This window comes from Ailuropoda melanoleuca, chromosome 7 (assembly GCF_002007445.2).
Source record: "Ailuropoda melanoleuca isolate Jingjing chromosome 7, ASM200744v2, whole genome shotgun sequence".
In the NCBI taxonomy this organism is placed as follows: Eukaryota; Metazoa; Chordata; class Mammalia; order Carnivora; family Ursidae; genus Ailuropoda; species Ailuropoda melanoleuca.
This window is the reverse complement of record NC_048224.1, coordinates 23856244-23872071: the sequence shown is the minus strand read 5'-3', so window position 1 is coordinate 23872071 and position 15828 is coordinate 23856244. Positions and strand designations below refer to the sequence as shown.

At 41.1% G+C, this 15828-nt stretch overlaps 1 protein-coding gene across 2 annotated transcripts in view; it reads right to left on the bottom strand.

Annotated features, from left to right (window-relative positions):
- Window positions 1–110: 110 nt before the first annotated feature.
- The window catches only part of UBE2R2 (ubiquitin conjugating enzyme E2 R2), a 100883-nt gene continuing 85165 nt past the window's right edge, over window positions 111–15828 (bottom strand). For both annotated transcript variants that reach the window (XM_034664030.1, XM_034664031.1), the window contains 2 exons: window positions 6627–6761; window positions 111–3563 (listed from right to left, as the gene is read on the bottom strand). In XM_034664030.1, the coding sequence (XP_034519921.1) occupies window positions 3344–3563; window positions 6627–6761 (355 nt within the window). In that variant the 3' untranslated portion in view covers window positions 111–3343. The remainder of the gene's footprint in view (window positions 3564–6626; window positions 6762–15828) is intronic.

Sequence of the window (15828 nt, the reverse complement as noted above, 5' to 3'; positions counted from 1 at the left end):
TATTTTTTTCAGCTGAGTCATGGGCATAATCTGTGAGGGAACAGTGGAAGTACTGAGACCACCTTTTCATTTTCTTTAACACAAAGAAAGAAGAGGGTCATCCCATGGGGAAGTAGCAATACAGGTATATTTTATTTCACATTTTATTAGTAGACAGATGGGCAGAAAAAGACAAAATAAACCACTAAAGGGGAAGTTCAACACAAAAATGCATCAGATAATCTTTTCTCATAAGTTAAACTGAAGAAAAACATCTACAATTTCAGCTAAGAAAACTATTAAAGTCAGGTGTGTCCTGCTGGTTTCAGAATAGTTGAAAATTGCATCTGAATCTTTTTGTAAATGTAAACCATTTTTATCAGAATGGGAGGGGTGGGGAGTTAACTTTCAGTGGAGAACTACACACTTTCCCCTACAATCTCTTACTGTGTATGTCCCAAACATAAGGAAACCAGCAAATAAAGAAGCAAGTAATTTCCAGGGAAGAGGAAAGAGGGGACCACAAAAAAGTCTGGCTAATAGAAAAGAACTCTGGAATGATATGAAATAGAAAGAGCGGGAAGACTTTGAGAAGCAACAACGGAATCATGATATTACTTTACTTTCTCCACCCAGCCTCAAAACACACAGATCTGAAGAGCATCCAGTGAGGCCTCCACTAGAATCAAAAGGAATCTAAAAAATGCAGGATTCTGAATTCATGTGAACACCAAATAACAGCACAACTGTACTTACAAAGGTTCTGGCCCGAGCCTGAGACCTCTACTCCCAAAAAGAAAAAAAAAATTACATGCTCAAGTTTTCTTTTGCCACAGGATGTGTTCTCAGGACAGAGCTCTGGAACCAGCATCTGGGTTTTACAGGTCAAGAGTTATCAGAACGTCTACCTGCTAGCCATCAACACATACCAGTCTTTTCTGGAACTGATTGTACTCTTATCAGAGGCAAACCCAGCCCTCAATAGTAACACCCCAAAGGGCTGAGAGGTATGACCTCCACCTGGCTCTCTGGCTCCCTGAGTCAACGTGCAACAGAGGCCAACAGGGCCTAATGGGACAGGGCTGAGCAGCACAGCACCTTCCGCAATGCCAAGGTGCTCGGCCTGCCCTGGCAGAGAAATGCTTTTGCGGCAAGGGAAGAAAGAAAAGCCTTAATCTTAGGGCTCCAAGAGAGAAGACCAACCTACTGGCTGTAAACGTGTGTGGGGGTGATAGGGGGTAATCAGCATTAGGAGAGACTTTGGGCTCCAGAAGATATATGCAGGTTATCTGGAAGCATTACTTAAGCGTGGGGGTGTAAAAAGCTAGTTCCAACATCCTTCTATGAGAATTTGCGGCCAGTGTTTTTTGTCACAAAGAGCTGCTCTGTTCTCGGAATCTGACTGGAATCACTAGATTCAGGGGCGCAAGTAGTCCTAGCCCCATGGGGATTGGACAGAGCTTCTGGGACCAGGCTCAACACCGTCCCATATGAACCTTTGCATTTAACGTTCCCACTTAATACCAAATCAAACTTTAGGAGGCCAGAGAGGTCTGGGCATTAGTCAGCAAATGTTTGGAGTTTGAAGAGCGAATGAAAACCCTGAGATCAGAAAGGAAGGAGGAGCTAAGGAAGTAAGCATCACCTACTCTGTTCTAGGATCCATCCTACCCCTGTCCCTCATCAACCCTTTGGTTCTTTCTGAGCTGTGATCTGAAGAAAGGAAGTTGACACCGGTACACAGGGATCTGGAGGAGGATTGTAACCAGTCTCTGCTCATATTTTCCTTCCGAAGTCTGTACTATTACATTATAATGATTTTCCCCACTGAAAGAACACTGCCCTCCTATGAACTGGCCCACTCCCAAAAGAAAGAAAAATCACCGCCAAGTTCTGAAGTCCCTGGTTGGTGAAGGCTGATGGATCTCAATATTGATTGAAGTAACATGTGATTGAGACCGGGGAAGGAACATGTGATTGAGACCGGGGAAGTCAAAGCTGCAGCCACTGCACAGTTGGAAGATCTAGCCGTTGCCCAGACACTGCCTGCAGCCAATTCCCTCAGCCCTGCCAAAAGAGTCAAAGCAGCCCAGGGCAAGCTCCATGCACAACTAGTGCTTGCCCTCCACAGCCAGAGTACTTGAAAGGAGAGAAAAGTCCAGGTCACATCCAACGAGGAAAGTGGGAACTGGTCACTCATGTCTCCTATCCACAGCTATCACTATCGGCATAAGCAGCTCAATGAAAACCAAAATCTTAACACATGCACCTAGGAGTAATACTGAGTAATTAAAACTGGCTACTTACACTTTCACCATGAGGATTTTTAAAAAAAATCTTTGAGGGAAAGGCCATGTTCACATAAAACAGATATTTTCTCACCCCACAGTGGTCACCAGTAGTTTTGACTTTTTTCCCCCAGCAGCATCAACCAAAATTGGCATAGTGATTTTAAACTCCTTGTTCCCATCACTAAGACTCCACACACACACACACTAATCTCCCACTCTCTCCCCACTCCCTTGGAGTGGGGAGGGTATCAACTCTGTCTTTTAAAATAAATAGCAATCAAGTGCTCAGTTCTATGTAAAGTATGAATATTTATTTCAGGCTTTAGATCCCAATCGATTTCAAAAAACAAAATCTGATCTCTCTCCTCAGAGTAGCTGAGCCCCACCCCCCCCCGTGTTAGGATGATTTCTTGGAGGCCGAAGGAGCTCTGTGCCCTTAGGAACACATTTCATCAGGCTTAGCACAAAAGTCCCTGACGCCCATTGTATCCCAGCCTTAAGAAGGGAAAGGAAACAAAATTCACCACCATGGGGCTGATCGAATGCACACACACTAAATGAGCAGCTAAACCTTGGCAATTTTTTTTTTAAGTTTGTTTTGTGGGGGTTTTATATTTTTTTTTTCCATTTTCTTTTGCTACTCAGCATATGCAGCACTTGTGAACTTCCAATGGGTTCCCAGCTTTAAACACATTAAACATCTTGATGAAAGACTATTCTTCAAGAATCTAAAAACTGACCAAACGTGTTTTGCTGTGAACACTCTGTAGAGACAAAGTGAGGCGAGAGTTTGGGTTTAAAGAAGAAGAAGAAGAAAAAAAAAAGAATCAATACAGTGATGGAAGGGTAAAGAATGCAAGAATTCAGACATTCTGTGGAGGATTACTTTCTCTCCATTAAGAGGTCCATAAAAAGGAGCAAACTGAGATCCATAAGGGGAGTCAGCAGGAGCCGTGTTTGTTTTTCCCACCCCCGGTGATAGGTTTTTGCTGAGGGGCCACTCCCAGGTCCCCACTTGCTCCCCTCCCTTTGGCCTGAGACGGCAGGGCAGTATGGGGCACTGAAGGAGCACGTCACGACTCCTCGTTCCCAGAATCATCATCATCGTAGCAGTCGGCATCTTCCTCCTCCTCATCTTCATCATCGATGTCGTCGTCGTACAAGTCGTCATAAAGCAAATCTGAGCTGTTGTCATTGGAAGGCACTTTAGTTTTGATGCAGTATTCCGCCAGGGTTGTGGGGACCTTCACTCCATCCTTTTCTGCTTCAGCTTTAGTGGCTGAAACCTGTTTCCTGAAGAGAGATGGTTAATGTAAGTCTCTGTTTTGAAGATGGATTTACAACTGGCCTTTCTTAATAATCAAGATTCCTTATTTAAAAAAAAAAGATTCCTTATGACTCAGGTTTCTGAATTTCAGTGCCTGCCTAAAAGCATCTGACAGATACTACACCAAAGGTTCTCAACCCATCAGGTACTGTTGGGAAGAACACTTAATAATGACCCTTGATGGGTATTTAAAAGCAGTGGCTCTTGGATGTTGGTTAGCCACAAATGACCTCAGCGATTTTATTTTCCCCCTGCCTTGTCTCACACCAAACTCAGTGCAGTCCCAACAACTCTTCTTAATTTAGTAATCCTGCCATTTACAGAGTAGGTTCCAAATAGCCTATGCAGGGTTCCAATGTTGCATGACACACCTGCCTCCCACTTCATTCTTGTCACCCAAAATATATAAGCCATCCTGGTCCTCCTTCTTTTTTAGTACCTTGAACAACACTTATTTTTCCGTGTGGATCAGTTTTTCTTCTCCTGATTTTACACATGGTTGGCTGCTTATGTCACTCAGATCTGAACTTAGAAGTAGCTTGTTCTGACAACCCAAGTTAAAGCAGCCACCTAGTCACTCCTTCACATTATGCTACTTAACCACTATCTAATCATTTTTCTTTTTATGATCTTGCCCATTTGTTAACTTTTCCCCGTCCCCCTCGCCCCCCAATGTGAACTTCACTGGAGAACTTGTCTTTCTTCTAGTTCCCTAACGCCTAGAATACAGCCTGGCACATACAGCTGTGCAAAAAAATGACTGGATGGGTGGAAGGGTGAAGTTTCCTTCAACAAGTATGAAAACTGACCATAAAACAACAAACTGCCCCGCTCATCTTCCTTTTGCTGCCTCTAATTACATGGTTCTCCACAAATCTTGCTGTCTGCCTTACTTGGCTAAGCCCGACATCCTGGCGTTGCTGATGCATCCTGGCTTGAATCTCTCCCCTCTCTGTCTCTCCCTGGGCCATCTTAGTCATTCCCATGGTTTTTACCATCATTCCCTTTCACGCTGACAGCTCTCAAAAACAATCAGGCTCCAGCCCCTACCTTCTGAGGCCTACACCGTTCAATAAGCCTTTGGGATGTCTCCACCCTGTGTTCTATAGGGACCCTAACTCAGCAGCAAGTCTGCAGTTGTCATTTTCAACCTCTATGGCCAGCTTCTCCCATTTTTCTTCTAAGAGTATTACTTCCTAAAATCATAAACCAAAGCCCCAACTATTTTCAAATCTGTTTTCTTACTGCCACTGCCTCTGTTTAGTCTTCATCTTGGCTTCTCCTCCCTATCTCAGCCTCCTTTGGTCAACTAGGATTCTTTCAGAACTCATATACCATTTTCCCTTCCCTTCCTAAAATCTTCAAGTGATACCCCACCACTTCTAAGACTAAGGTCAAAAGCCTTTTATCGTGGCTTCAAATGTCTTTTAAGATCTGATGGCTGATTTTCCCATTTCTTCTGAAATGAGAATTTACATTAATGCAACGTAAAGCTGCTTACAGTTCTCTCATCATGCCATGCTGTTAGCTACCTGTGTTTTAGCAAGCTTGTTTCCTCCATGAAGGGGCTTTCTCCTTTCCCTTACTACTTGAAAAAGTCATGGTTATGAGGTATTACCTCTCCTAGGAACTCCACAGCACTACATATTCCTTCCACTGTATCTTGTTTATGCTCATAAAGTATGTATTTGCGCTCATCTTATTATATGGTCATTTGTTTACAAATTCTTGCTAAGTAAAGTGTGAACTCCTCAAGGAGAAAAGACTGCCTTCATGACCTAACAGTACCTGACATGAAGCTGGTGCATAATATATGTGGAAAAGAATTAAAGAATGAGATAAACCCATAAATTAAGAAACAGAAAGAATACGAATTCTTCACTTACTAAATCCTATCTTTCCTTGAACATCAGGCTCAGGCTTTAACCCTATTTTATGAAGCACGCCCATCTTTCAATCTTCAACCTACTCCAACTCCTCTAAATGTCTAGGTCCTTACTATTTACACTAATTACCTTCAGTCTTTGGTATACATCAGTCACCTAGGTGGCTGGTAAAAACGAAATACAGATGCCCAGATTTTACCCTTACAATCTCACTAAATGACTATGAATATGGAAGGGGGGGTCTAAAGATGATTCTAGTGGGCAGAAAGCTTTGAAAACTGCTCATCTATATATTATTCGGCTATATTTCTATGCAGTTTTCCTTTTTTCTTTTGTATATCACATGACATCGTACTGACTAGAATTACAAAGAGGGACTCTATTTGTATAAACTATAGTGCTTACTAAACTATGTGCAGAATGTGCTGGAACTGTCCTAGGAGCTCTATTTTAAGGATATAAAAACATAACAGTACTAAGAGGAAGTGAATTTATTGCAATTCAAGTACCAATTCCTGGGTACTATTAAGAAGACCTTAAGTCCTACTCAGGGTATGATCGAGAGATGAATGGTTCAGCCCCAATACCTTCTACTTTTTCCTCTTTTATACAGATAGAAAAACCAAAGACCCAAAAAATTAACTGGTAATAGGTCATCTGAGGGGTGACAGAGCTATGGGTGGATTCCAACTCTCCCAAGGAGAGGAAGCTAGAAGGGCTCTGTTAAACAATATACTAATGTTGCTGATAATGATGATACCTAGAAGATACTTGCTGCCATGGTCAACAGGGCCAAAAAACTATATGGCTTCATTAAAATTTTTAAAAACAGAATGTCCAGAATACTCTGGGTGTTTGCTACACTTAATGGACATACTGAAAGTTCTGAAATGATTCAGAGGCAAAGCTGCGAGCTTCACTGGTTCAGAACCTGGAGGTTTTGGCTGCTTCTAGTGTGTGCATTCTCAAAAGCCAAACAAACTCATTAGGCTCAGGCAGAAAGCTCTTCCCAAACAATAAATCTAATTGAGAGAAATGGAGTAGATATTTTAAGTCTGATTTAAAGCTATGGTTCTAGTATATACTTTAGTTCTGTATGAAGACCTGAAGTAATCAAACCGAAGGGAAAACAAAACACCTTACCTAATGATTTCAGCATATTCTTTGTCTTTTCCTTTACTGTCCCTCCATTTCCTGAACATAACCGAAGCATCCACATTGGCTGGGGAGAAGGTGTTGGGCTCATTGAGCAATGAGATTACACTTAACAGGATAGTCCTAGAAACAGGAGGGGGGGAAAGGGTCAGCTCAGCTACGGATATTCATATTTACAGGATCCAAAAATACTATGCTTTTAAATTTAATACAATATGAGACCTTAGGGGAATAGAAATAGAATATAAAAATTTATTCTCAATACTCAGTTGGTTAGGCTAGAATAAAGCTGCTAACTAGGAGACAAAATAAAGGAAATCTGTGAGCCGAACATAAAGGTCATGTTGCAGGGCACAGAATAAACTCTGTACAGGGCATGCTCTCAAATGGCTACATGTTCCAATCTGCAGAAAGTGGAAGCTCGAAAGCTTTTCAAATTACAAATTTTGAAAACAACAAATTAAGTACAATAGGAAAAAGCAAAAGAAAACAAAATTAGCTTTTTGGGGAGACAGTAAAAATGATCCTGCTCCACACATCCACTTCTTATCATGGCTGCTAAAGAGGATCTGAAAAATGGTACTACATACAAATGTATTTATTTCCCATACTTCTGAGGGAAGAAAGACACTTAAGCAGGAAAATGGAGGAAAACAATAGCCCAGACAAGGAAGAACTAGTCTCTGAATGATGGAAATCTTTATTCAAAAATATTTACTAAGTACTTAGTGTGTGCCAGAGGCACCAACTATGATGTTGGGTGTACAACAGTGAGCAAGTTAGATGCCATCCCTTCTCTCCCAAGGTCTGTAAGTATTGTGGGAGATAAAACAGGCAATTTTCGTCTCCAGATAAAAAACAGCTTAACCACACATTTTTCTGTTGGAAAAATAACCAGAACAGGTTCCAAAAAGGTTTCAAATTATTACCAAGCTTCTTTTCCCTAAAAGCTCTGTGCATGTGCATGTATGTAAGGAAAAAATGGGGAGAAAAATTAAATTTCTCTACCTTTTCTCATTGTTGCGAGGTTATAGATTGTGTTGTTGCAAAATAGCCTTTTGCTCCTGCCCCAAGCAAAAAATAAAGGGAGGGAGCCAGGCAATTAGATGTTTGATTTGATGATACCTTTTCCTAAAAAGGGTAGAGAGTTTCTGTTATGTGATTATACAAGATTATGACAAAGGCGTTTTCACAGACAACTTTCCCATCTAGTTAAAATCTCTCTCTCTCTCTCTCTCTCTCTCTCACACACACACACCTTTCTATTAGGTTAAGAATAACTCCTTTCCCCTCCCCACCAAGATTCTCCTGGATTTCTTCAGTAATTACATTATAAAATAAAGATTAAAAAAAACTCATCACTGCCAATGATGGGAAATGGACTGACATCCTAGAAGCAAAACCTGTATGTAGAAAATTACAAAGAACTGCCTCAGAAGAAAACATATATAAAACCTGTTAGATAAACAGGATAGGACAAAGTGTGGTATAAAGAGGGAAAAAACTTTTATTGGTCTAGATCAGCACTGCATACAACTTTGTGATTATGTAAATAATCTGTATTATCCAATATGATAACCACCAGCCACATGTAGCCAGTGAGCACTCTGAAAGATAGCTTGTGCTACTGAAGAACTGAATTTTTACATTTAATTTTAATTTAAATAGCTACATGCGGTTAGCTAGTGGCTATCATACTGGACAACTATTAAAATACTACAGTTGGAAATACAATTTTTAAAACAGTGAATTATCAAGGTGCCTGGGTGGCTCAGATCGTTGGGCGTCTGCCTTCAGCTCAGGTCATGGTCCCAGGGTCCTGGGATCAAGCCCCGCATCGGGCTCCCTGCTCAGTGGGGAGCCTGCTTCTCCCTCTCCCTCTGATGTTCCCCCTGCTTGTGCGCTCTTGCTCTGTCAAGTAAATAAATAAAATCTTTTAAAAAACAAAATGGTGGATTATCCATTTCTATCATAAGAACTTTTTTTTTCAAATTTATATTCAATTAGCCAACATATACATCGTTAGTTTCAGATGTAGAGTTCAATAATTCATCAGTTGCATACAACACTCAGTGCTCAAGAACTCACTTCTGATACTATGTACTTCTACACTGAAATCCATGACGCTTTCAGATAAAGTGTTAGGTACTATACTAGACTGTGAAAGTAGCTAACCCAGTATGTTTTCACTTCACTTCTTCCCTTCCTCTGGGACTNTTTTTTTTTTTTTTTTTTTTTTGGTATGGGACAGCAGGACTTCTTTTTTTTTTTTGGTATGGGAAATCCATTCTGTTGGTTCTGGTGGGGTTAATCTTCCCCAATATCATGCCACACCTTCGTACACACAACCTACCTAACCACATCAGCATGTACATCACCAGTGCTGGCCAAAAGATTCCATCCATCTAGTCATGTTGGTTTTGGGGGTATGCATGTAACCCAAGATGGGCCAGTCAGAACCCTGGTAGAAACTATGATGTTCTAATCTAATAGAAAGGCAATTACTTTTTATTCTTGATTGAATTGACAACTGTGAGAATAAGGAAAGTCGAGCAGGTGGCCATCTTTATCACCAAGTGGTAAGAGTCTGCCTAATAACAAGGCCAATAGAACGCAAAGCAGAATTGAGACTTTTTTCTCTAACAAAGATTCCTGATGTAATTCATATACAACACCATATTTAAACTTTCCCAACCAGTATGTTGTGGATGGGTTACAAGTAAATTACTTATTGATTCCTGTAGGTAGTGGCGTAGGTGGGACCTGGAATAACCTGAGACTCTGCAACTACTTCTGGTCAAAGGAGCATCTTCAGTCTACTACACTGTGATCTACAAATACAATAATTTCATTTTTTAAAAAAAGATTTTATTTATTTATTTGACAGAGATAGAGACAGAGATAGAGACAGCCAGCGAGAGAGGGAACACAAGCAGGGGGAGCAGGAGAGGAAGAAGCAGGCTCATAGCAGAGGAGCCTGATGTGGGGCTCGATCCCACAACGTCGGGATCACTCCCTGAGCCGAAGGCAGACGCCCAACTGCTGTGCCACCCAGGCGCCCCAATAATTTCATTTTTATCTATGTATCATTACTGGAAAAGGTCTGGGAGTAATGTCATACATAATTTACACTGTGTAGCATTTGTACCAAAGTAATTTAACACAGGCATTATACCCTGGAGCATGTTGTAGACAACTCTGCAAGGTAAGTACTATTAACCCTATTTTTTTAAGTTAATTTATTTTTTAAAAATAATCTTTACACCCATCATGGGGCTTAAACTCAAGACCCCAAGATCAAGAGTTGCATGCTCTTCTAAGTCAGCCAGGCACTCCTTAATTCTATTTTTATAGAAAGGAAAAAAATGAACTCCTAAGACAATACTAATAGAATGTGTAACACAGAACTGAATCCTGCAATACTCAAATGGTTACAATTTTTTGTTGCCATCTTCTGTTAGTTTAAGTGTATGGAAATCCTTATTCATTTACTGTATTTTTTTTTTCAGAAGAAAAAAAGCAGAAAGTAGAGAGGGTTAACATTAGGTGAATGAAAGACCAAATAACAAAACTATCAAATTAATAAACACAATGAAGAGGTCACTCATGTCCACTGAAGGGACTGGTTTCCTTCAGATCATAAACAAATGGGAAAGGGTCCAGAAAAAAACTACATACATTCTTTCTTATTCTATGTAAATTCAGAGTTCCACATGAAGCTTTGGTTTTTAGCAGTAACATGGAGTTGCACTTGTCCATTTAGACAATTGTGTGGTGTTTAGACATAAATTTATTGGATTAGCAAAAACAGACTTTTGAGGACCCATCCCCAGACTCACTTCCTACAAAGAATAACTCTATGCCCTTCTCTACTGCATGTTTGGAGGAACAGACAGGTCTGGTTGTCGAAGCAGTGTAAGGGTTTAACGTGTTAAAGCAGACCTAATCCAGTAACAATTTGGGATAAAAATGAAAATGGGTTCTTAAGTGTTTTCAATTATTGCACAATTCCCAGGACCACCACCATTCCTGGATTTAGAGATACTCTAACAAATAAATGTGCTCTCTCCACCCTTGCCAGGGCAAGGGACTATGGTAAAAGTTTTCAAAACAGGGAATCTAGACCAAAATAAAAAAAAACTCTCAGAGGAGAGAGGTGCAGACAAAAGGACAGTCAAAAGCTCTCCCCTTTATATAATAGTCTTCAAGTTCATTTTTTTTTTTTAGGTTCATAGTTCTGATCTTTTTGGTTTTTTCACAATGTTTGTCAAAGAGATGTGGCTATCCTCTTTTGCATAAAAATAAGTTTGTAAATAATAAAGACACCAAAAGAAAATGAAGACCAATTAATCACACACACACACACACACACACACACACACACACACACACGCAAAGAGCAAACTAGCAAGTTGTGAAATAGAGCCCAGACAGGTTTTAAAAACATCAAAACTAAAGTAGTATTTAAGGGAGATAAGAAATCAGAATTAGGGCACCTGGTGGCTCAGTTAGTTAAGCTTCTGCCTTTGTCTCAGGTCGTGATCCCAGGGTTCTGGGATGGAACCCTGCGCTGGGCTTCCTGCTCAGTGGGGGGCCTACTTCTCCCTCTCCCTCTGCCACTTCCCCTGCTTGTGCTCTCTTACAGTCTACCAAATAAGTAAAACAAAATCTTAAAAAAAAAAAAATCAGAATTGGACATCTATGACCCAATGAGTAATATTGTATCTGTCCCTTTTCAACATACAGACAATGGTCAATGAGTTGGGTCTGGCCCCCCATTTTTAAAGTAAGCTCTACACACAATGTGAGGCTAGAACTCATAACCCGGAGATCAAGAGTCACATGCTCTATTAAACTGAACCAGCCAGGTGCCCCTCCACCCCACACCCACCCCAGTTTTTGACCTTTGTTAGCTACTATGTCACCACAAGTACAACTTTAGGAGGGAGAGCATAAAAACTGGCCCTAGCACAACAAATAAGACCTGGCTTATGAGTCTGCCTGGAAACTAAGCAGGCAAAGTTTGGCATTTTGCAGGATTAAAGACTGGCATTTTTCTTCAATATTATACACATATCTCCAGGCAGTGTGAGGTAGAAAGGGTTCATTCTTAAAAGCCTAAACTTACTTTGACTCTTAAAACATACACATACACAGGAAGAGAAACAGAAAGACTGATTGAGAGTCTTAGGTTTTACAGGCATAGCCTTATTTGATGAAAACTGATTGGCAACTATAGAGAAGTGAAGCCCAATGCCTGAGTCTTCCAGTTAACCCAGGTCCTTTTAATCTCTCATTTATGCCATTTCAAAAGATGGACCTGTAACACCAGATAACCCAGTTAAAATTCAGTCCTTATTATGTATCTTCAAGATGGGAGAGGAATTTAAAGAGGACATCACGGCAAAGAAACCTGTCATGAGTGGGAAAATGTGACAGTTTTTTTAAGATTTTCAAAAAAAAATTTTATTTGAGTAAGCGCACATGCAAAAGGAGAGGGAGAGGGAGAAACAGACTCCATGCTGAGCAGGGAGCCTGATGCAGGGCTCCATCCCAGGACCCCAGGATCATGGCCCGAGCCAAAGGCAGAAACTAAACGGGCACCCTGAAAATGAGACAGTTTCATGGGTCACATATTACAGTTTTTCTTTATGCCTCTAAAGCAACTAACAAATTTAATACTTCCTCCCGTGCAATCCTGGAGCTACTGCTGGCTGATATATCCCTGAAAACACATGGCAGGAATGAGAGTCTCAGATTAAAATACACAAAAACACAAAATCGGAACATTTCAAAAAGGAAATTTTTTCAATACACAAAATATGTATCATATGCACAGAATGAAACCACCAAGTCGAGTGCAGGGGAACCCAATGTATAAATATCAAGGGAGCAAATATTATCCTGGCCCCAAATGGGGTTTATAGGAGCCCTAATAGCAGCACCATCGCCATTTCCCCTGACCCTGCCTACTCTGTCACCCAATGCTTGGGGCAGTCCTTAGCTCCCTTCCCTTTTAGTGGGTTGTAGATAAAATTAGTTAGGAAAACATCGTATCCTACTCCTACAGATGCTTCTCCGTGATGCAGTGGTTAAGAAAACACCATGTAACCACCTTTCAAAGGAAAGGAAACCTCCACCAATATGACTTTCCTATCCAAGAGCCTGCAACAGGTATGGCACATAGTTCTGGGGATGGTGCCTCAGAAAAAGCAGTTGTGAACTCTACTGTCTGACACCCACCCACTAAAAGCACCCACTTGGTTCGGACACAGTGTGGATGAAGGAACATTTTGTTTCTTACAACAGGAAGAAAAGGCATGGCATTGTGAACATCAGGTATCCCTACCCTCCCAACTCCACTCTTAAAACTTCCTAATTCCATAAGGAACTCTTCACCTGTCTAAATTAATCCTATGCATCTGGGTATAGTAAGATGGTGGATCTTCTTCCTCAAGAAAGTATGCTGGCTTCCTCTGAAGAGGCAAACTACGGAGCCTTTAGTGGATACTAGCTGGCTGATGCTCGGGCTCCCTACAATTGCAGGGATCTTTTCTCCACTTTTCCTTTGTCTACTCTCAGCACTCACTAGGTCTATGATATAAAGTGACTTAGGTTCTTCAAGGTAAGTGGGATGCTTTACTCCTCTTTGGGTTACAAAAGTCTTCCATGTAAAAGTTCTCTAAATATGTTCATTGAGGTGCTGAGAGGACTAGTACAGGTGGTCATGAAGAAGTCCAAACACGTGAAGATGGGACCACTTTCGGGTAACACTGCTATATAGCAGTCAAGACCCTGCGACAGCCTGTGCTGAACCTTATGCCACCTCCTCTGCTGTCTTGCTACAACCACCCTAAACTGGATGTGGAGTGCAGAACCCTTAGCTGGACAACTGCTGACTCTGGAGAGTTTAGCAGCAAAGGAATAACGAGGAAAAAGCCTAGCACCTCATAACCTGCCTCTTGATATTTCAGTGCCATAAACTAGCCTGTGAGAAATATGTACAATTTGCTACCTGAAGAACCCCCTTGCCTCACAATAAGTAAAAGAGAAAAGGAAAGGAGAAAGTATTTCACACCTCTCATTAGGTAGGGCTTTCCCGACATTTCAGGGTTCTGAGCACCATAAGGTATTCCAGGCAGATGAGGTCATAACAATGCGTACCTAACACTCTATGTCTCCCTAGAAATTCACGAACACCAAACCCTCCATTCACTCTCCCACCCCAAGATCAGCACATTGAAGGAACATCTATAACAACATGAAGATAGGAGACAAAAAAAGGTCTAAGAAGGTAACTAAAGATCCCAGTGCATGGGCACCTGGCTGGATCAGTTGGTAGAACATGAGACTCTTGATCCTGGGATTGTGGGTTTAAGCCCCCCTTTGGGTGTAGAGATTACTTAGAGAGAGAGAGAGAGAGATTCCAATGCAAATATCTTTTAGATCTGTGTATGAGGATCAAAGGGGCAATCTGAAGATAACTAGTCCTGGTTGTGAAGCCTCTGAACAAAAAAAGCTTAAAAGCAGAGAAGGCAATCCCTGAGATGAAGTCTAGGAAATGCTTCTAAATTGGAGCTCAAGTGACCTGAGGGCCTAGAAACAGAAAAAATGATGCTGGTACCCAAAGTTCCAAGAGTAGTTTTAGATAGGCAAGTTTAGTATGAAAGGAGTTTCCCATCCCTAAAGGACTGAATCAAATGAGAAACTTAAAAGACACTTAAAAGAAAAGTGTCCACAAGATTTTCAGCTTAGACAAGGATAATATAAGTATATTTATGCAGGAGAAGTAAAGGTAAAAATCTTGAATTCCTGTGGGTAATGGCAATAGATTATCCACTGAGGCAGCACGAAAATGCAACAACAACAAAAATTGTTTGGGGCTTTGTATTATGAAGAATGGGGAAGCTTGTTTTCCCAAAGGGGGACAAAACATGGTAAGCGTTTGATTCAGCGTTCAACCTTCAAAAACAAGAATCACTACTACCTTAGAGCTAATACTTCCTTTTGACTAGGGCTACTACTAGGCCTGAAAAACAAGCACCAAAGTCAAACTAAAAGGACAACCCTGGGGCGCCTGGGTGGCTCAGTCCTTAAGCGTCTGCCTTCGGCTCAGGTCATGATTCTAGCATTCTGGGATCAAGCCCCGCATTGGGCTCCCTGCTCAGCGGGAACCCTGCTTCTCCCTCTCCCACTCCCCCTGCTTGTGTTCCCTCTCTCGCTGGCTGTCTCTATCTCTGTCAAATAAATAAATAAAACCTTTAAAAAAAAAAAAAAAGAAATCNAGCCCCGCATTGGGCTCCCTGCTCAGCGGGAACCCTGCTTCTCCCTCTCCCACTCCCCCTGCTTGTGTTCCCCTCTCTTGCTGCCTCTCTGTCAAATAAATAAATAACTTTAAAAAATAAATAAATAAAAGGACAACCCTGCATTTTTTGTTCAATTTTTCAATAAATCTTCCAAAATACTTACTGCGTTTACATATACTGTCAGTTTAATTATATATCGATAATGTGCTTCTTTTGAAAACCTGACAGTCTCTTAAACAATTATGTAGGGTGGAAGAGCTGAGAAATGTGGTAGCCAGACTCTTCCCCAGCAGCAATAAATACAGCAGAATAGTGTCTATAATATCTTCAAGAAAAGAAAGTATGACCCTGAAATCTTATGCCCAAACTGCCATTTGAAGTATCATAACAAAAAACACGTGTATATACACCCATACGCACAAGCATATTAACATTTTGGGGGTCTTTTTTAATCTTTTTTTTTTTTTAAGATCTTATTTGAGAAAGAGAGGGAGGGAGGGGGAGAGTGAGTGAGAAAAGAGAGAGAAGGGAAAAGCAGACTCCCCACTGAGCGGACTCAATCCCAGGCCTCTGGGATCATAACCTGAGCTGAAGGCAGAAACTTAACCAACTGAGCCACCTAGGCGCCCCAAGGATATAACGTTTTGAACATTTAAGAATTCAGGGAATATAATATGGCTCCAAGGAGCATTTTCTTGGAGAAACTACTAATGGACAAATTCAACCAATTAACAGATCAAAGGAAGTAAAATAATGGACAGCAAACAGTGAATTCATTTCATGGTAGGAATAAGAAATTTTAAAAACTAGGATTATGGGGGCGCCTGGGTGGCACAGCGGTTAAGCGTCTGCCTTCGGCTCAGGGCGTGGTCCCGGCGTTATGG